General features: G+C 27.6%; 1 protein-coding gene across 3 annotated transcripts; it reads left to right on the forward strand.

Moving 5' to 3' along the window:
• The first annotated feature begins 26 nt into the window (after nt 1-26).
• LOC103580289 (solute carrier family 22 member 21) lies at nt 27-6,479 on the forward strand. 3 transcript variants are annotated; one of them, XM_008561991.2, is made up of 11 exons: nt 27-181; nt 428-505; nt 1,586-1,745; nt 1,820-2,036; nt 2,163-2,269; nt 2,802-2,956; nt 3,482-3,671; nt 4,483-4,612; nt 4,677-4,992; nt 5,069-5,253; nt 6,282-6,479. In XM_008561991.2, exons 2-11 carry the CDS (start codon nt 448-450, stop codon nt 6,450-6,452), a joined length of 1,689 nt encoding a protein of 562 aa, XP_008560213.1. In that variant the 5' UTR covers nt 27-181; nt 428-447; the 3' UTR covers nt 6,453-6,479. The 3 variants fall into 3 exon arrangements, with proteins under 3 accessions (XP_008560213.1, XP_008560212.1, XP_008560214.1); XM_008561990.2 differs by having other exon boundaries at nt 29-188; XM_008561992.1 differs by lacking the exons at nt 27-181; nt 428-505 and having other exon boundaries at nt 1,629-1,745; nt 1,834-2,036.
• Nucleotides 6,480-21,464: the final 14,985 nt, after the last annotated feature.

Consider the following 21,464-nt stretch of genomic DNA (forward strand, 5'->3'; position numbering starts at 1 on the left):
CCACTCATTTATCAATTACTAAACCGCGTGCTCTTACATTAGTGAAAGGAGGGTTCATCCAGTGTACATGTACACGATATCTTGTCTTTGTTTATTTATATTACTGTGCAGTGTATAAATGCGAGTCCAAGTTAATGCGCGTTGTGTCTCAGTAACATATCGCTTTGTATCTATCAAACCAGTTAAGTGTCAGTACATTTATGATAATTATTACCATTTCTTTAATTTTTTATTTTTATCTCCTACACACATTATTTTTTTTTTTTTTTTCAATTAAATCTTTTTTTTTATTACAAAATTTTTACAAATATTTAAAGTCAAATTATTAATCTATTATGATAACTTATCAATTACTCAGGATATAAATTTATGTACACATTTAAAAAAAAAATAATCAATGTCTTTTATTTAAAAATAATTATTTTAGTAATAAATTCTGTGTGAAAAATGGAGGACCAAGAAAATGAGGAAGTAAATTTAACATTTGCAGTAAATGAAAAACAAGGTATTAAATAATATAAATATACACTGTAAAAAATTTTGAATCTGAGGTCTGGTGCGAATGATTTTGTTTTTAAATTTTCAACAATGCAGGTGTGAAAGTTACACAGCATGGAATTAAATTTTGGACCGTGTGAATTAGAACGTTCATACCACCAATAGTATAAATGTATGAGTTATTTATTTTAAATTCTTGTTTATTTCGATACTACGTATTTAATTTTTATTTTGAAATAATCTACACATGAAAAATATGAATTAAGAAACGACAAGTGATATAATGATAATGTGATCAGTAAATGTTATCATTCTAAATATAGTAATATTTTAATTAATAATTAAAATACAGTAAAGTTAGTGGACATCTGACAATTTTTAAAACTTTTAAATAATAAAATAAAATGTTTATAAAATACAACAATGAAAAAATGCATATTTAGACAATTCAAAAATCAGTACATGCATTTTTTCAAATTTGATTATTTTAATTATTTAATATTTTTTATGTAATTTAAAAATTTTCTTATGTTTGCTAGATTAACTCTCTTTACAATTAAAACATAAATAATTATAGAGTAAATATTAAAATTTATTGTTTATACTGAAAAGTTGATATTTGAATTTTAAAAATCGTAACTGAAACATTTTAAATTTTCACGTGTTATAAAATATTGTTCAAAATTTAAAAATTCTTCATACAGACACTCAAGTACCGGGTTATAATTTCAAATACTAATTCTTAAAGTTTATGTTTTTTCCTGCATCAATAGTAATAATGCTACAATCTACATAATATTTGAAAATTTTTAACCACAGATTATATTATCGGACAATATTTGTGCTAATAACACCAGACGGTGTAAACCCTGATTTTAAAAAATTATTTGGAATAATTCAAAACAATTTGAAATGATTTAAAAGAATTTGAATTTACTAATATATAGATATACTCTTACCATAAAGCAAATGATTTTTCTTAATCAGAAAACTTCTCGGGGACCATTTTCACACAAAAAATTTTTTACAGTGTATCAATATTAACTTATTTTAATTAAAATTACAAATATTAAATTATAATTTTTAGATGCAAATGAAAGTATACATTTGAGTAATAAAAATTTAAATGACTTAGACCGGTTGGGAAAATATCAATTAATTGTTTATGTTGTTGTCAGTTTACCATTAATGCTAGCTGCTGGTTTTGCACTTGGTTATGTATTTACATCCGGTGAAGTTGATTATAGGTTTGAATTTGAATAATTTTTAATCAATAATTAATAAATAAATAATTAAATAAATGAATGAATAATTAAATTAGATGTATAATACCAGAATGTGATTCAACTTTACCAATTTTGAATACAACGTGGTCAGAATATTCTTCACCGAAAAAAAACAGCTTTGGTAGCTGCGAGCATTTCACTGTAACAAAAGATAAATTGGAAAAAATTTGTACGTCACAATCGTTTACAAATAAAACCGAGCGATGTAATAATTGGGTTTACGATCCTCATGAGAAAACAATATTGAATGAGGTAATTGTAGATAATAATAATATTTTTAGGTAAATAATAAATTAATTAAGGTTGTTTTAAATAATAATAAACTAATAAATGAATAACGGTAATTATTTGAAATTGTCATGTTAATTTAAATGGCAGTGGGATATTACCTGTAATGAAAATAGGTGGAAATTAACGTTAGTCGGTACGATTAATAATTTAGGTCAATTAGTCGGTTTAATGTTTGCAGGATATCTATCTGATAGGTAATTTATTTATTATTTATTATTTACTTTTTTTTCCTTTCATTGGAATTTACACTGTAAAAAATTTGCGGAGTGAACGCACAGTAGATGACTTTTTATTTATTTACTCCTCTTCGAACTGAATTTCACTTCCAAGGAAAATTTTGGAAAATAATCCTGAAGTTAGCAAACAATTAGTAATTTTTAAATTGTTTTTTAAATAAATAAATTACAAAAAAAAAAAAAAAAAACTAAAATATGCACATGTAGAAAATTTAAAAAACTACAGGTGCAATTTTTTCAAATATTGTTTTTTTTATTATTTATTGTTTAAAAAAAAATCTAAAAATTATTAGACGGCGGCTGACTTCAGGGTAATTTTTGAAAATATTAATTATAAAAAAAATTACTAATGCATATAAATGAATAAATTATGTTTCTAGTTATAATAATAATAATCACTCCGTCTATAAAAAAAATCCAGATTCACTCCTGATTTTTTGCAGTGCAAAATTAGGCTAATGATTGTTATAATCATATTTATTTTTTTAAGATATGGAAGACGGACTTTACTTGTTAGTCAAACATTCTTAAGCGGAATCGTTGGAATTATTCAATCGTTTTCAGTAAATTATTTGATGTTTATTATATTTGAATTTATGCAATCTGTTACGTCTGCTGGCATTTATAGCACTGGATTTATTTTAAGTAAGCATTGTTTATTTATAAATTATAATTTTAAAGGTGAAAATTTGAATAATTTAATTATTCAATGCTATTACAAATACTTTAATTTATGATAAAAAAAGGTAAAGTAAATTAGTAAAAGTATGCCCTAGAGAATATTTAAAAATTTTTTTTTTAAATTATTTCTATAAATGATTTTTTTATTTTTTTTAATACTAAAAAAAATTAATTTTATTTAAAATTGTCAATAAAAAGTTTTTTTGGAAAAAGAAATTTAAGTTTATAAAAATAAATGAAAATATTTAATGAATATTCTAAAACGTAATTTAGTGTCGAGTCCAACAATAAGTCGTAATAACGTGTTGAGAATAACATATTATAAAGTTTATATGCTTGTCAATCACGAGTTTTTCACATTCTCGCATAGATAATTAATAATTTCTTCAACAAAAAACATATATATTATTTATTTCAATAAAAAATAATAGTTTAGTAATTCAGTTATGATTGATGGGTGCATTAAAAATAAATTTATTTTAATTCTAGTATTAGAAATAGCTGGAGAAAAACGACGAGTACTTAGCGGCACGATAATGTGCTGTGTTTATGCGTTAGGAGAAATGTTATTAGGACTGACGGCGATGGGATTGAAATCATGGAGAAATATTATTCGTGTATTTTTTGCGCCTAGTTTGTTAGCTATATTATTACCATTTGTGGTACCTGAGTCAATAAGGTATTTTTATAAATAAGCATTTACTTTTTTTTTTTTTTTCGTTTGTTAATTCAATTAATAATTAAATTGTAAGACACGGCAGAATCTGAGAACTCTAAATTACTTGCAGAATATTATTTGTCAAAAAAAGTTTTAACATCGCGAAAAAAAGTTCTGGCTGAATCTAAAATGTGTATCAGCTAAAAAAAAAAAAAATTTATTGGATTTGAAAAAATCTTGATCTTTTAATTTATTGAGATCGGGGTAAAATTGAGACATGACTTTTTAGAATAAAACATTTTTTTTTGTGAAAAAAAATTTAATTACTGCAGTAAGAGTGGGGCAAGTTGATCAGCCCGGGCAATGCAGTCAGAAATTTTCAGGATTTTTTTTTTAATTACAAAAAGCTAAACCTGGTAAAATGGACAGCCATTAAAATAAAAAATATGTTTTTGCTGGAATTTATACTTGACCAATGACCATCATACCTCATTTCTATAATTAAATTAATAAATCAACAAAATGTCAATAGTGGTCCATTTTACCTGTCAGTTTTTTTCAGTTTTTAATAAAATCATTTTTGAATGAAAATTTTGAATACATCAATGATCAACTTGCCCCATTTTCTGTTTACAAATAGCAACAAAAAATTTTTAGTCAAAAAAAATTTTATTTAAAAAAATGGTGTCTCATGTTGCCTCGGTTTCCCCTATTTTTTAAAAATTAATTAAAATAAATCAAATTTTTTTTTAAACATAAAAAATAACTTTCAACACTTGCCGTGGCCTCGCATAAATTATTAATTTAAAAAATCTTTATGTAACATTTCCAGATGGTTGATAGCAAAAAAAAAATTCAATGAAGTAGAAAAAATTTACAGAAAAATATCAAAAGTAAATGGAATCAAATGGAATAATATTGAAATGAGTGTTTACAAACAATTAAACTCTAAAATTCCAACGGTAATAAATATAAAATTTAAAAAATAATATAATTTAAAAGTACATTTATTTTTTATAATATTAGCAAGAAAAAAAAATAGAGTCTTATAAAAATTCATCACCAGTGACTGAGGCATTGTCACGTCCAAAACTTCTGATAAGATTACTCGCGTGTTGTTTCTGCTGGCTTACAAATACGTTTGTATACTACGGATTGTCATTAAACTCAGTTGCATTTGCCGGTGATAAATATGTCAATTTCATACTTGTTTCTTTCGTTGAGATACCCGCGTATTTTCTCAGCTGGATACTTATCGATTACGCCGGACGTAAACGTACATTATCTGGTTCATTTTTATTGAGCGGTTTTTTTTGTCTCTGTATTCAGTTTATCCCCAAAGGCAAGTTTTGTTTATTTATTTACTTATTATTATTATTTTCAAGTATAAATAAATAAACGTTTTGTTGTCTACTTAGATTCATGGTCTTATGCACCAATAATCATATATATGAGTGGTAAAGGCTGCATAACAATGGCTTTTGCTGCTGTTTATGTTTATACTGCAGAAATGTTTCCAACAACAGCACGGCATTTTTTACTTAGTATTTGTAGCATGACTGGGCGCATTGGTTCTATCCTTGCTCCTCAAACTCGTCTATTAGTAAGCATTCAAGATAAATTACTTTTTGAAAAATAAAAAAAATCTAATTATTTATACAGGGAAAAAAAGATTTTGTCGCGCAAAAAATTATTACTCTCCCCAAAAAAATGTTCAATTGTTCTAAAAATTTTTTTGAATTATGAATTGAAAACAAAAATTTTTTTAGGGTGAGAAAAATTTTTTTTGCATCACGAAATTGTTTCAAGTTTTTAGAAAATTTTTGTTTTTATTTCAAAATACAAAATTTTTCTTTCGCTAAAAAATCCTTTTTTTCTGTATAAGAGAATCCGAGGCAAAATGAGAAACTATTTTTGTGGGACAAAGAATTTTCTTTTGCTTAAAAGTACACTGAAAAAAATAAATCTTTTGTGAAAAAAATTTTTTTTCGAGTAATAAATCGATATAAACTATTGTGACCCTGAAGTTAGAAGATAATTAATAATTTTCGAATTTTTTTTTTTTATAAATAAATTATAAATGAATTACAAAAAAATAAAAACTAAAAATATGCATATGTAGAAAATTTTAAAAACTACAGGTGCAATTTTTTCAAATATTTTTTTGTTTTCATAATTTACTAAAAAAAAAAAAAAAACTATTTGACGTCAGCTAATTTTAGCATTATAAACTATTGCATTATTAATTTCATATCTAGCGAAAAAATAATTTTCTTAACAGAAAAAAATCAAAATTTATTTACACTACTGCTAAATTTTCAAATTTTTGCACAAAAATATATTAGATTAAAAATTTTTTAAATCATAATTTCTTGTGGTAAGAATATACAATTCGAAAAGATTTTTTTTTCTTTTAGTGTACGGTAGGTAACAAAATTTTGAGGCAAGTTGGTCAGTGGATATTGCGTCTAATTTTAAATTTGCATAATTAATTTTTTTTAAAATCATAACCAAGCATTTGTAATCAAAAAAATTTTCTTCCTCAAAAATGGTGACTTATTTTGCCCCGGTTCCTTCTATAATTTGTAAGAAAAAAAAAAATTTAATAAAATAATAAATGAATTATTGTAGGCAATAATTGTGGAATCATTACCGCTGATATTATTTGGAAGCATGGGAATAGCAGCAGGAATTATTTCGCTTATATTTCCTGAAACGTTGGGTTGTAAATTACCGGATACGATTGAAGAAGCTGAAAATATAGGATATAAGTCTGATAAAAAGTCTGTTAATATTAATTAGTCTTAATTAACTTAAAATGTACTGATCTTAAATAAATGATACTAATAAGCTAATTATTTCAGCTGAAATTAGTAAACAAAATAATTAGAGTTGTGGTAATTTAAAGTGGTCTTTATTGGGTTTTTATAAGCTCAATTAAAATGAGTGAGGCTGTGGAGATCTTGACAAAGTTCATTAGCCTCGCATCGCTCGTGGTTTAATAATCTATTTTAATTATCAATATACATGCTGATAGATGTCATCTTCTCAGTACTCGGGTTACTTACTTTATTACTCGCGTGTAGTTGACGGTCCAACAAATTGATAGACATCAAAAATTATGGCAATTATTAAATTACTAATTAAATAATTTATTGATTTCATTAAATTGTTCGAGATAATTCTGTCGTATTTTACATTATCAATAGATTTTTTTTAAGTAAAAAAAATTTTTATAGTCTGGCAATCAGATCAATCATGTTTGATTAAGTCGACAATGTTCTGAGGAGAGGAGTAGCAATTTAAGAACAGGAACTAGAGAAGATATGATAGAGTATATAGAGACAACTTCTTTTACATTTTCTTTGTGTCACACACAGACGTGACAGTGGTCGCGTCGTGTCAATATATATATATATATATATATGTATGAGTCGTTTACTCATCAGCCACAGCCCGCAGCAGCTGCTCGACATTTCCTTCGATTGCTGAATCAGTCAGTACCATCCGCCCCCATCGTTTTGTTCATATCGCTCCGATGGACTTTTATTTTTTTCCTCAGTTCACCAGACTTTTTTTATTTTACTTAACTTTATTTATTTTTTTTTCTTTACATTGTACGCAATAAAGATTTAACCGATCTCATAGTGCCAGTTCAATCACTTTCAATTAAGTTGGGACGTATCAGCTTGTGGCCGTCCGAAGAACAGAAAGAAATCAAACGAACTAAATAAATTGGAGGGTTGTGTTAAAGCCTAGAGGATAGACATCGAATCTGATAGATCTTTGTCTACTTTAATTACGATACATATACATATATATAAGAAAATCAATTTATTTTATCTCAATCGTGTTTTATTTTAAACTAAACTCACTAATTACTAAATTTTTTCTCTATTTTAAAAATTTTATTCAATTCACTTTCAAATATTTTTTTAAATTTTAACTTTTTGTAGAAAATTATCTTTTGAATTTTTACAAAAAAAAATTTTGTCGCTTGTTGATAATAAATTTATTAAAAAATTTTTATCTTATCATCTGTTAAAAAAGTAAATTTTGAGCTAATCGATAATATAACTACTATCGATAACTTATCGACAAACCATATTTTTTTTTTTTTTTCAAATAGACTCCAATGTAAATTTTCTTTTTTTGTTAAAAAAGTAGCATTTATATAATTAAATATCGTTTATGTGATCCTGAAGTTTCTCTTAAAAAAAAAAAAAAAATTTTTTTAAAAATTTTCAATTCCAAAACAATCGAAAATTTTGTTACTTTTTTGTTGAATTTCAAATTTTCCGTAATCGAAGGTAATTACAGTAAATTGTTCTTTATAGCATTAGAGTCAATGCAGGTTTATTTGAGTATCGATTCGCGTATATAGAGCTTAGAACGGGGCAGCTTGATCATGTTATCAAGGAGGTTCATTAGCCGTTTGGTCGTAGTGTAACACATTATCGAAATGCATTCCGAACCCAATGATATTCCACTGCTGTTCTACGTCCTCCACTTAGACCTCTGATTATGATATACGATAGTGCTTTACCAATACCAGCCCCAGCCAGCCCTGACACTAATTGATCGTTTATATAAATATTACGCTGTCATATCAGCTTCGCTTAATACAAAAACAACAACGATTAATGGGATCGTGACTCTGATTTCGTTATCTGTAGAAAAAAAAAAACAAAAAAAAAAAATTTGTTAAAGCTTACCTACCTTTTTTTATCCCTATCTTGATGGCTATAATTCTGAAGAATTACTCCGTAGTATATATAGGTGTGGCAGAGGAAAAAACATCAGCGCCTCTGATTGACATGCTCGGGAAGAATTACTGCTCTGTTGCTAGAAACTTTTACATTGAATTTCATGAATATGGAATAATGCTAATATATATATTTCTCAACCTTACTCACTACTCTATCTCTATATTGTACTGAACAAGTTCAACTAAACGTAATCTTATTGGACAGAGATCCGTTGAAATTTCCTTAGCCAGATGTTCTGTTAGGGATTGACGGTAGATTAATTAAAACTCTGGTAGAAAATTTAATATTATACTTTTTTTTTCTTACTATTTTTTATGTTTACTTTATTAAAATAATTATTTTGTAATTACATTGAACAGAATATTCCATTTATTATTCGAGTCTATTATTTTTGTTTTAGTTTACTATAAAAGGGTCTGAAATTTTTTTCTCTGTCATACTCAAGTCGACGGACGGTACTATCTTTGTTGCACTTGCGCAGTAAATGGAAACTTTGACGACGTTTTCCTCTTAGACAAATGAAAATTTTTTAAAAATGAAAACGTAGGTTGTTAAATTGTAGCAATGTATCGAGCACTAGTCTTAGTTTTGTGTTTAAAGGTTTCTTTAAGAAACGAGTTTGCACAAAAATTACTATAGACCCTTTCCGTGAAAGAAATTCAAAAATTTTTTGAGCTTACTCAGTTTCAAATTGATTCATTTTTTTCAAACATAAATTTTTGAATACTCATAAATATCAGCATTCATTATTCAGGAAATTTTTTATGTGACCAGATAATTTTTTAATTTAATGCTCCGTGTGAAAAAATTCGTTCCTAAAAGATTTCAAAAAAGTTCGACATGTGAAATTTCTAAACTTGAGACACATTAGAGCTTTATTGTAAAATAATGTTTTGGAAACTAAATAATCATGTTTTGGAAACGTTCTTTTTTTACTCAAAATTTGCTCATATAAAGTCATAGATAAACTTTTTTTTACTATCGAAATAAAAAAAGTTCCGCTCGAAATTCAAATCTGTCTCAAGTTTCGAACTTTTGTGAAATCTTTTGAGAATTAATTTTTATAACACGGGTCGTTAAAGAAAATTATCTGGTCATCACATTACATTTTTCTGAATAATTACTGCTGATATTTATAAATATCAAAAATGTATATAATTAAAAAAAAAAAAAAAAAAAAAAAAAAAAAAAAAAATGAATCAATTTGAAGCAGAGTAAATTCAAATTTTTTTTTATTATTGGTCCATCTTACCCCACTTTAATTTATATCATTAATAATATATAATTCAAATGCCAAAATTGAACAGTAAAAAAGTTTAAATACTTTTATTTTTCCATGTATGTAAGATTTTTCGAATTGTGTATGCATGAATATTATATCAATATGTAAATATATGTGATATAGATTTATATAGTTTTCACGTATCTAAAAGTATGAACATACCTTCAGAGACCATAAATCGGTCGCTGGTGGATTTACGCAACATATTTTTATTTCAACTGTTCTTGCGATGTAATAAAATTTAGTTTATCCGCTGGGGATTTCCCAGAGCCGGTGAGATACCGTTAATTTAAACGCTGAGAAAATTTTATAAAAATTCTAAGTGAGCCACTTGACTGTGGTGAATTATTGTTCTTTCTATTTGTCTCCATGTTATTAATTACAAATTTTTATTAAAGTATTTATACGCTGAAAAATTGAGGACATTCTTACACGGCTTCCCACATTTTATTCAAATATTATTTATTTAAAAAAAAAAAATTTAAACACAAGTTTAAAAAGTCAATAATCAGAAATTTCGCACATATATAAATTAAAAAAAAACAATTACTAAATTTTGTTATCAATTAAGAGTCAAATGGTGGCATCGAAATAAATTTCAGCAAAATCTTGATACCAAAATTATAATTCAGTCATTAAATATTTAAATTAATAGTCATAAATAATTAAATTAATTTTAAATGCATGATTATAATTTACAATTATTACTAAACATTATGTAAGCAATAATATTAATTGTTAATAGTGATTGACTGATTGTTATTCGACGATAATAATAGTTAGGAATTATCATCAATATTATTGATATCATAATTAATAATTTAAATATTACTACACACTATAGTATCAATTAAAGATTTAATGACAATCATTATTATAAAATGCTCAGCGTGTATATTTGCATGCTATGATGAGAGAATAATTGGCGTTTTATTGAAACAGTATCATCGAATGCATATAAAATCAGGTTTTATCCCTCGTAGAACATATACACTGATGAGAGTGTGGATATATACTTCTCAAGATTCATATCCTATTGAGATGTACATTCGATTACGTTGAGTGTCGCAGTAACAATGCTTTCAATATTACGCTTTGCTGTTGAATTGTAAATTTGTCATTATGAAATTAGTCTATTCTACAAGCGATCTTAGAGGGAATAGCAAATTTTCTATTTTGACGATTCACATTATACTTTATATATCTATAAATATCAAACTATTCATTAAATTTTTATGATACCAAGTGAGCCAATGCATAGACATGTCTAATAATTTTTTAATTTTTTTTTTTTTAAATAAATTATATAAAAAAAAAATATTTGAAAAATTCGCACCTGTAGTTTTTTTTATTTTCTACAAGCGCATATTTTTAGTTTTTTTTTTTTGTAATTTATTTGTTGAAAAAAAAATTCAAAAAATTACTACATGTCTGCTAACGTCAGAATCATTAATTTTTTTCATTTAATTACTTGATAATTTTAAATTAATATATAAACGAGTGGCACTGAACGGGCAGCTTAAAATTTTAAAAGTTTTTGAATTCAAAATTAACTTGAGAAATGTTCTGTAATAATTTAATTAAAATTTTCGGTTAAATACAAAGTTTACATTAATTCCATTAAAATTAATTAAATTTTGTTTTTATTAAAAATTTATTTCTTTAAATTTTGTTAGTTATATGTAAAAAAAAAAAAAAATATTTTTTAAATTTGAATAATTTTTTTAGGCGAGCCATTTTACCCCACATGAATTTTAATATTAACAACTACGTTATATTTACATAAAAAAATTAATTAAAAATAGGATAAATAGAAACAGTAAAAAAATATCATACGAGATTTTTTTCAGAGATCCATTTTGCCCGCTTTTCGTATTTACTGTAAATTTAAATTTAAAAAATAAATACCACGTGGAATAAAAATAAATCATGGGATTATTTATTGAAAAACGATTGAAAAATAAAATAAAGCCATAAATTATAAACAAAAAAAAAAAAAAAAAATTAACGATATCGTTAAATTTGGAGGTATAAATTTAGCGTTGATTCAAGCGGACACGGAGAAGTAGATTAACAATGTCACTTTTTTATACTATATAACGAGATTAAAAATCGGATAGACTTAACCTGGCAAACTACCTGTTAAAAATAAATACAGCGTATGTAATAAATAAAAGCTGAAAAAAAATAAATAAATAAATAAAGCACGAGAGTAAGATTCGTTTTGGAGCGAATTCCAGGGGGATTTCGGAGTAAATCGTACGGTTGTCACGGTGTCGAGGGCCGTTTGGTGAATTACTGCGAGCTCTAAAACGAAATGATTGGCACAGTATCCATTGGGACTGATTTAATCCCGAGAGCACTTGCTATATCTGTACTCTCGATTTTGTAAATAATCTTGGAGCTTTATTTAACAATTAACGTAATTTCTAAATATATTATATGAATAGTGTTATTTATATATTTCAGCTTTTTTTATATATAAATAAAAGGTAGAATTGATTAATAGTTGTACATATGGAAACCGATGAAAGCTTAACTCCATCAATGTTTCGGAATTTTAGATCCTGTCTGTTTAATGATCGCTGAGTAAATTTAACTGACGCTCGCGGTATTTGATGTCACTAAAGTAAACATTAAAATCGGTGTTCGACGTACTATGAACTAGTTATTTCCGAGTTGAGGTTTACTATCATCAAATGTAGTTTCAGGATTTTCGGAGTTGTAGGTATAGATTCAGATACTAACTAAGTAAAGAAGTAACGATGTAATCAACTTGCTCTTAATTCTGTCCCGTCACCTTTCGTTAATGACAAAAAATTGTTTACGATCTTTTTTTTATTTCGCAAGCAATATTTTTACTGGGTTACGTTTCTGGGTTTAGGAGAAAGGTCAAGTATTTTATCAGTTAAAAAAAATGACTTATTTTTTTTTTAATTAAGAAATACGAAAAGAGGCAAAATGTATAGCCATAAATTTCTTTTTATAAATTAATACTGTAGTAGGATAAAATGGGTCACATAAATTTTTTTTTTTTTAACAGAGATAGAAAAGACAAGTTGAGTGATATAAATTTTTGACATCGTATTTAAATAATAAAATAGAAATGTCTTTGAGTGTTTTTTTTTCAAATATAGGGGCGAAATGGGGGTACTGAAGGAAATACTAAGTTTTCAAGGACTCAAATGTACTGAATATTTTTTTTTTTTTTAATGATATTTGAAGTAAATAGAAAAAATTTTCAGTTATTGTTAAAAAAAAATTTTTCATTTTTGCGGGCAAAATGGGGTATCCCCTAAAAAGGTAAAAAAAAATCTGGATTTTGAATGAATTTGATTGTTAATCTTTTTTGCACGTAATTTACATAAAGAAACATTATATTTTACATGATTATTAGATATAAAAGAAGAAAAACAAATTTTTGATATAAAACAAACTTTTTAATAGAAACAAATTTTTATCATAAAACAAAAGTCATTAATATTTTTCAACTGACAATTTATTTTTGAAAAAGTTTTCCAAAAAAAATTCAAAATAATGCTCAATTATATTTACAAAAGTAATTTTTGAATGTTTAAAAACTATTTAAAATGTAAATTTTTTTTTTTACAAAATTTTGGGGACTCCCCTCCTCCCCTATCAATTTTCATTTTATACTGATGGTAAAAATTTTTTTTCTTGTAGCAGAAAACTAAAAATTAAAGAGAATTTTTTTTTGAGCTGCCCCGATGATATTAATTTGAAATAATTATTTGGTAATTAAATTGTAGAAATAAAGAAAAAAAAAATACGGCTCTTATTTATCAACGCGGGTTAGAAATCCTGCAATAGATTTAATGTTCACTCACATAAACATGTACGATAAGTAAAATATTTATCACTAGTAATTATGTATGTAAAGACAAAATATATAATAGGGATTTTGAGAAGCTTATAACTTTTAATTTAGATCGAAAGCGAACTTAAATCTTATGGTAATTGCTGATAAATAGTTTAAGCTCTCGAGTAAACCAGCAGAATTATTTTAGTTCATACTCTTAAGTGTAAGAGGTTGTCTTTTCTTGTACAATTTGTTTTTAGAGTCAGCAAGAAACTCTTCACCACGAGGCTTTCATTACATAAAAATTTATATACATATATATATATATATATATAGCTTTAATTTTTTTTTATTAAGAATTTTTTCTTAAATTTAGTTTGATAAAATCGATGTGAAAATGTTATTTGAAGAATAAGAACCGAATCGGTTTTGAAATTTCATAAAATCGTAATTTATATTCACAAAAGTAATAGACTAAATCGTTTAAAAAATGAGATAAGAAGATAATCTCGTTTTTTAGTACAAGCTCGAAAGTCACAAGTTACCGATTTTTCTGATAAGAATGTGATGCCTTTGGTATTGAAGGTAAAAGTAAATTATTTGGGGAGAGTCGGTCGGATAATACGGCAAGTAGTAAAGCAGTAGAAAGGGTCGCACCCTCAACTGCGTCAGGATGTCTGTAGGGCTCAGTACCACCCCCGTGACATTACGTTTATGGCATGGCGTCTGTACGTAAAAGTGTATTATAAGCTACGAAAGAAACTCGAGGGGTGACCTATATCTATATAGAACAGGATTCAGCATCCAGGGGTGACCGTGTCGGCTTCATGTAATTTGTTCGCGTTACGTTGCGTCGAGGATTCTAAATAAAATTCGTCTAAGGCTTTTATATTTGTATGCCCCCAGCCCAGCTTTGCGTATATATCAGACCCCTGGGTTTTTGTGTTTTAAAAAAATTGCAATTTCCCCCTTTTCGTGGGTTCATATCCACGCTAAAGCTTTCGCAATGCCTATAATGTCATCATAAAACATTTTTAAATGCCTAATTTTGACGTATCGGATTAGAGATTTATTTTTTATTTTATGGCCGTCAATTTGTTTTATTATTTTTTAACTTAATGCCTCTGTGATTTAATATCTCATGGTTATAATAAAAAAATACTTTTGAAAAATCTAGCAGCCTACTTCAAATATTCATGCTGTGTAATAAAAGTAGGGGGGGGCGAGGCATGACGGTCCATCTGGGGCACAACGGCCATCCTCAAAATTCGGTAAAAAAAATTTTCCGAAAATTATTTTGTGGATTAGAGTTTATTAGGAGTTTGAGTAAAACAGAGTATTCGGGGTAAAATGGGACGTCTAGAAAATCTAGAAAAATAAAATTTTTTATTTTATTAAAATTATTGCAAGGTAATTTTAAATTTATTTTAAAATATTTGTCTGCTGAAAAGCCACAAGAATTAATTACTTACTTACGTGAGCTATAAAAAAATTTTTTATTATTTTTATTGAATTCAGTTAAAATGTCTCTCGGAAAAGTTCTTGAATACCATTACGTTTAATGTCAGTTGTACTTATTACGTACTTAGATAACGGATTTCAAACTTACGGATGTATGCCCCTGAAAAAATTTTTTTTCTCCACTCAGTCGACTTGGATTTAGCTTTTGCACCCTCTGAAACTCTCAAAGAAAGTAGAACAGCATAATTCAAGTTGGTAAACATTTTTTTTTCATTTTGACTTGGAAGATACTTTGATAATAGATCTCAAGCTTACGGATTCGTGACCTTTTAAAAATGACTTTTTTTTACTTATCAATAAATTGCGAAATTTATTGAAATTTAAAATTAAATTGTCAATGTCTGCATTAGGATTTATTATAAATTACAAAAGTAATTACATGGTAAAAAAAAGTACCAGGTTGTTTAGTGCGCTTGTTAACGAATGGACAATCTCAGAAAAAGAATCAGTTCGTTACGGTTTAGAGTTTGAGAGTCTGGACGAGTAGCATGCTTTGAAGCTTGATCTCAACCTGGGAAGTTAAGAAGAAAGTAACCAGAGATGTACGCCAGAGAATTATCGATGAGTATCGTTTTCCTGATTCCCTTGTCCCGGTTGACTTAACGTCTACCATTTTCCCTTGTGATCATGTTGCTTATTAGATAATATTCTTCCTCGCTCATTTATTTCTATTTTTACAACCGCAGCTTAATTGTTTTTGTACTTCTTCTTCCTACGGATGCTAAGAAAATCATTATTACTTTTTTATTTTTTCTAGACTTTATTCTATACTTGCAGGGTGGCCACAAACCGGGAAGATTGGGAATTATCAGGGAATTTAATGCAACCGGAAAATATCATGGAAATGTCAGGGAATTTCGAAAAATATCCGGGATATTTAATAATACACTGATTATAAAAATTAAGGGGTATTTAAAAAATTTCAAATTTTTAAGTGACTTTCAACAGATTGTATAAATAAACTTGATAAAGTATCGATGAATTTTTTCGAATCCGGTCAATGGAGTTACGTTGAAAAACGTTTTCTATTTAAGCGTTTGCTACGAAAGAAAAGATTAACTGAAAGAATAAAAATGGCTAAACAATATGATCAATTAAATTTTGGGTGGTTTGATTTTGATATTTTTGTGGGGTTATCGGTTTCAATTTTTCCCTAATTACATCAGCAGTAATTCAATTGATATGGCAGCAAATAAGTTGATAAGTTCCACTTACGATCTCTATAAATAAAAATGTAAACGTTAAATGAGTTGATAAGGTATTAGAAGTTCTTTATAATAAAAAATATCTACAGTTTTTTATTAAAGTAATTTTGTTATTTTCCAAGCAGTCAGCCTTCGTCTTATTTGAATGTTATTTGACGTACCGAGAAGGTTGATAAATTCCATTGCCTTAAGTAGTCGCGCGTAGGGATGCCGTGTCGCATTTCGTTCGTTTCCAGACCTCTAGCCCCGAAGCCTGGCCTATTCCCTCCATTGCCAGTTCGTTTCATCATTCTATCGGTAAAAGGGGTCCAAGTCTTAACTCGGACGTCCTTTTCTCCCCGACGAAAGTACGTTTCCCTTGACGCTCTTTCCACTGATTCCTAAGGGGATCAACACAAAAAGAGAACCAGGACTTGATGGTGGTATCCCTCGGCACCGAGGCGGCTTTTCTGGCCACGTTCATCCCATATTCCTGGGCTCTGCACAACTTCCATTTCAATCTTACCCTATTCTATTTCATTCCCATTCTCTCTTCATCTTTATCTTTATCCTTTATCTTTATCTTCATCCCACTCTTTCTCATTCTCACATTACAACTTGCGTATCCCCATTCCTTCAACTACGTTACGCTTAGTTTCATTGTCGTACGTTCACCAGCTGAACCTCTGCACTCGTCCACAAAACTCATCTCCACAACCTTTAACCAGCTAAATTCCTTCCATGACCCGCCGGTTAAATTGAAAAATTTTTTTACACTCGTAGACACGATAAAACCGTTTTATTGGATTAATATATTTTTTTTCGTAATCCGATCGACTCAATTGATTTGTTTATTTTGAATCGATTACTTTTTTTCAAAAGGGTGGTAATATCCGATAATTTTATATTATCACCCTGAAGTTTAAATTATGCCGGTTGAATTGCTTTTTATTTTATTCAAAAAGGGGCCAAGTGAATATTGCTGATATGCTAATTTCATAAATTCAAAGATCTCCTTTAAGTTTATTAAAATATTATAAAGTATAATTTTTGAATTTTAATTTCAATTGCCAACCAGGTATTAGATTTTTTTTTTTTTTTTTTTTTAATGAAATCATTCCGTTTATTAAAAATTTAATGGGGAAGACTAGGGCAAGACAGCTCACTTATAAGTAAGTAATTAATTCTTATGACTTCTCAGCATGAATATAATTTGTTTTTATCTATTTTATACGAATCTGTTGACATTTTACAATTATATTAATAAAAAAATTTTTATTCCAAGCCACGATGAGACCATAATAAATTAGAGAAACCTGGAGCGAAATTAGACCTAATGTTCCAGACAGAAAATAATTATTTTTCTTTGTTACGGCTTGTAAAAAACTGTGGGTAAATTGGTCAGCCTTTTTTTTCAAGTGTTTGTTATTCGAATCAGTTTATACTAGAGAATTTAAAAAATCTGACTGAGGTAAAATGGACCACAATCGTAAAAAAAAAAAAAAATGTTTACTAAAAATTTTAAATTGGCTGCACACTATGACTGACCAACTTGTCCGATTATTTTTTAGTAAACGTAAAATTTTCTTTATTCCCTTAAATTTTTTGGGTGTCCCATTGTGCCCCGGGTACTTAGCACTGTTATAAAATTTGATGAAAAAAAATTTTTCTTTTGTGCTGAATTTTTGGAGGATCCAATCGCGCTGGGATTTTACTAAAAAAAGTAAATCAATTTTGAAACGGTGCATAGTAAATTTATGAAGTAAAAGATAAAATTTCGCAAAGTATAAAATTTCATTTAACTTATATACTTTTACCACATCTTCTAATATAATTCTCGGATAGTACAAAGTGGAACCTGAAACGGGACTAGGATAGAAGACGGTAGTCTTGGGTAGTCTTTGTACCGCCTTGTGGCAATCCCGGTAGTGATGCTGTATAGTAACAGTGTATGTAAGAAAGCTGGCTGGTGGATCAGGTATAGTCCCTTTGCGATAATATTATCCTCAAGGTGCTGTGAGGGTGATGGTAAGTTTCCAACGAGAAGCATTAGTGGAGTGGACGAGACGGCATCAAATATGAAGATAGCGCTTCGGGGAATTTCCCGTAGAACAAAGTTCGGGCAAACGAATCTTACTCTTACTCTCACTCACTTACTCTCCGTCTCTCTCTTGGTAGTATGGCTTAGCAGGCACTAACAGTATATACATATATATAACAAGTATCTGCACTACACTAGGAAAGAGAACTCTCTGAAGAATCTTTGAGAACTCCCCCGTGACTGAAACGTCGGTATGTCGACTGGTGAAGAGAGACATAAATGTAGACACTAGTTTCGAATTCATAAAGCTTTCACGTTTTCTTCGAATTAATTAAATCTCAAGAAATATTTTATTTAAATATTGATTTTTTTTTTTTTTTTAAGAATTTTCCACGTGACAAGAATTACCAGTTGATACAATTTATATTTTATTTTTCATTTATGAAATTTCAAATAAAAATATTTGATAATTTATACTGTGGAAAATCGGGATTTTATGTCATTCAGAGTTTCTGAGTTAAAAAAAAAATCACTCCACGTGCGGAGTAGGAATTTTTTTATGAGCGAAGTGATTTCGAAGAGACGCGAATTTTATTTAAATCCACATTCACTCCGTTCCGGAGTTTTAATACTTAAATAAATTAATATTTAATAGAAACAACTGTTAATTATAAACATAATTATTTCAATAAATAATTCATTGAGATATTAATAATTAAACTTGAAATATTATGTTTTTAATTTATAAAATGTTTTAGTAACTCACTAAATTATAATTTCATATATATAATACATAGTGAAAATATTAAATTATTGAATAGCTATAGTGACATAGTTTTTATGGGAATATTTTATATTTCGGTACAATATGAAATGTTATCTCATGGTATGGTTGATGTAAGTCATATGACATTTTGTAACTCAGTGTAATTATATTTGTTAAAGTTTTATTATCAGCTGCTTATAATTTTTAAAAATCCTTTCACATGAATATATGGAAAGGAGCTCGTAATTATTTCCGTACTCAATATAAATGTCAAAATATCAAAGACCTAAGCTCACTATATTAGTAACTTTTTTTATACTTAATATTTTCCGAAACTCTCTTTCGGAGTAAAATTAACTCCGAGGGAAAATAAATAAAAAATCATCCACTTCAGGTTCACTCTGCAAATTTTTTACAGTGTAGCTAACAATTTTTTTTTTCAAGCAATAATAATACTAGTAATATTAATAATAATAATAATAATATATAAAGTATTCATTTTAAATAACACTCATCAGTATAAAACACCCTTCTAATTATAGAATACTCGAAAATATCACCCTCGAAAATTTATCACCCTTCTGTTTTATCGATTCGAATTCGCTTTGAATGTCTACTCAAACTCTCACTCACGCTCAGGCTCTGTGATTATCAACCATATGATTCTGATTGGAGTCTTGTAGCAAAACGCAATTAAGCCATTGGTCATTACTTTGTGAGAGGGACGATAATATATGTACATATATCTATATATATGTACACAATAAATGATAATAATAATAACAACAATATTGATGTTATTTTCATGTTCAAAAGCAACAGAATCTTTTGATGGATCATATCAGTGTTCATTTTAGCGTAAACTATCAAACATGTGTTAAACCATACTCTCAATAGTTAACCAACATGCAGAGTCTTGTCATTGACGTTTTTCCGACAGAAAACAGTGTCTAGGGATGAGATCGAAGTATGTTTCATCACACATATGGCTCACCATTGATCAAAAACAAACTTTCAATAGCTGCTGGGTTTTCTAACGAGAATTAAACTCAGACTTGTATTGCGGCGAGATTCTATAGATGATTCATTGAGTTTTACTATTCTCTGTGGCTATAATGATCCGGAACTATAATATCTAACGATATTAATAAATACTTGTACCAGAGTTAGTTTTTGACATTTATATGAATTATGATTTGTAATTTATTTTTATAAAGATAAATTGAAAATAGTATTAAGGGAAGGAGGGGGGGGGGACAAAAGGGGGTACTTAAGGAAATACTGTTTTCGAGGACTAAAATACGCTGAATCTTTTTGTTTTTAATAATATTCAAAGTAAATAGACAAAATTTTTAGCTGCCGTTAAAAGTTAAAATTTATATTTTTGGCGGGCAAAATGGGGTACCCTTTAAAAAAGTTGAAAAAAAAAATTTCTGAAAGTTGATCAAATTTCATTAAATTAAATTTTTTTTTATGTAAAATACATACAGAAAAATTATATTTCACATTATTAGAGGATATGAAGAGAGAGACAATTTTTTTTGTGGGGCAGAAAGGTCTCCTTCCAAAAAATGATAATTTTTTTTTTTTTTTTAATTGAATTGTTATCAATTACAAAATAAAATATTATTTTCGAATATTTTTAGTGGTCAAATTTGCCTCAACTACAGGAAATCAGCCGAAAAATGAATTAACATTTTAATTTTTTTTTTAATATGACGATAAAAATATGAAAGAATCATTTTTCAGAACTTTCGGCTGGCCCATTTTGCCCCAGGTGTTATGCGTAGGGCTAAAAATGCGGAAATATGTTAAATTTTTTTAATTTGACGACAAAAATTTGATAGAATCATTTTTGCGATTTTTGGGCTGGTCCATTTTGCCTCAGGTGTCATGCGTAGCGCTACAAATGCGCAAATTTATCGGATTTATAGTAATTTTTTTTTTTATAAAATTTTGGGGGTGTCCTGTTTTGCGTACCCTACCCCTTTTCCCCTCCCCAACCCTTATATATTTTTAATTAATTCATTTTTAGTCTCTATTCTTTTTTTCGTATTAAGGAATAGAATTTTCTGAGAGCGATTAGAATTCAATGTAGAAGTCAATAGCTAATAAATTATAGTACAGTTAATTAATTTTCTAAGTAACCGCGGCAAGTTTATCTGCAGGAAATTATTTTAGTTTGAGTTTGTTATTTATTAGCGTTTATATTATGCATGTAAGTAACTTTAGAGGGATATTGTTCCGGATTATATTTGTTGATTTGCATCACAGGAAATTGAATTAATTACGCGATATATATATGTATATATTTATTTTTAATGAGAAAGATGGATAATAGCTGATTGGTACTAGGGTACAAAAATAATTTTTTGAAAAGTGTAGATAAGTTTGTTTATAATTTTGTTTTTACTTCGAGAAACCAGTTAGA

The sequence above is a fragment of the Microplitis demolitor genome, chromosome 10 (genome assembly GCF_026212275.2).
Source record: "Microplitis demolitor isolate Queensland-Clemson2020A chromosome 10, iyMicDemo2.1a, whole genome shotgun sequence".
Taxonomy (NCBI): Eukaryota; Metazoa; Arthropoda; class Insecta; order Hymenoptera; family Braconidae; genus Microplitis; species Microplitis demolitor.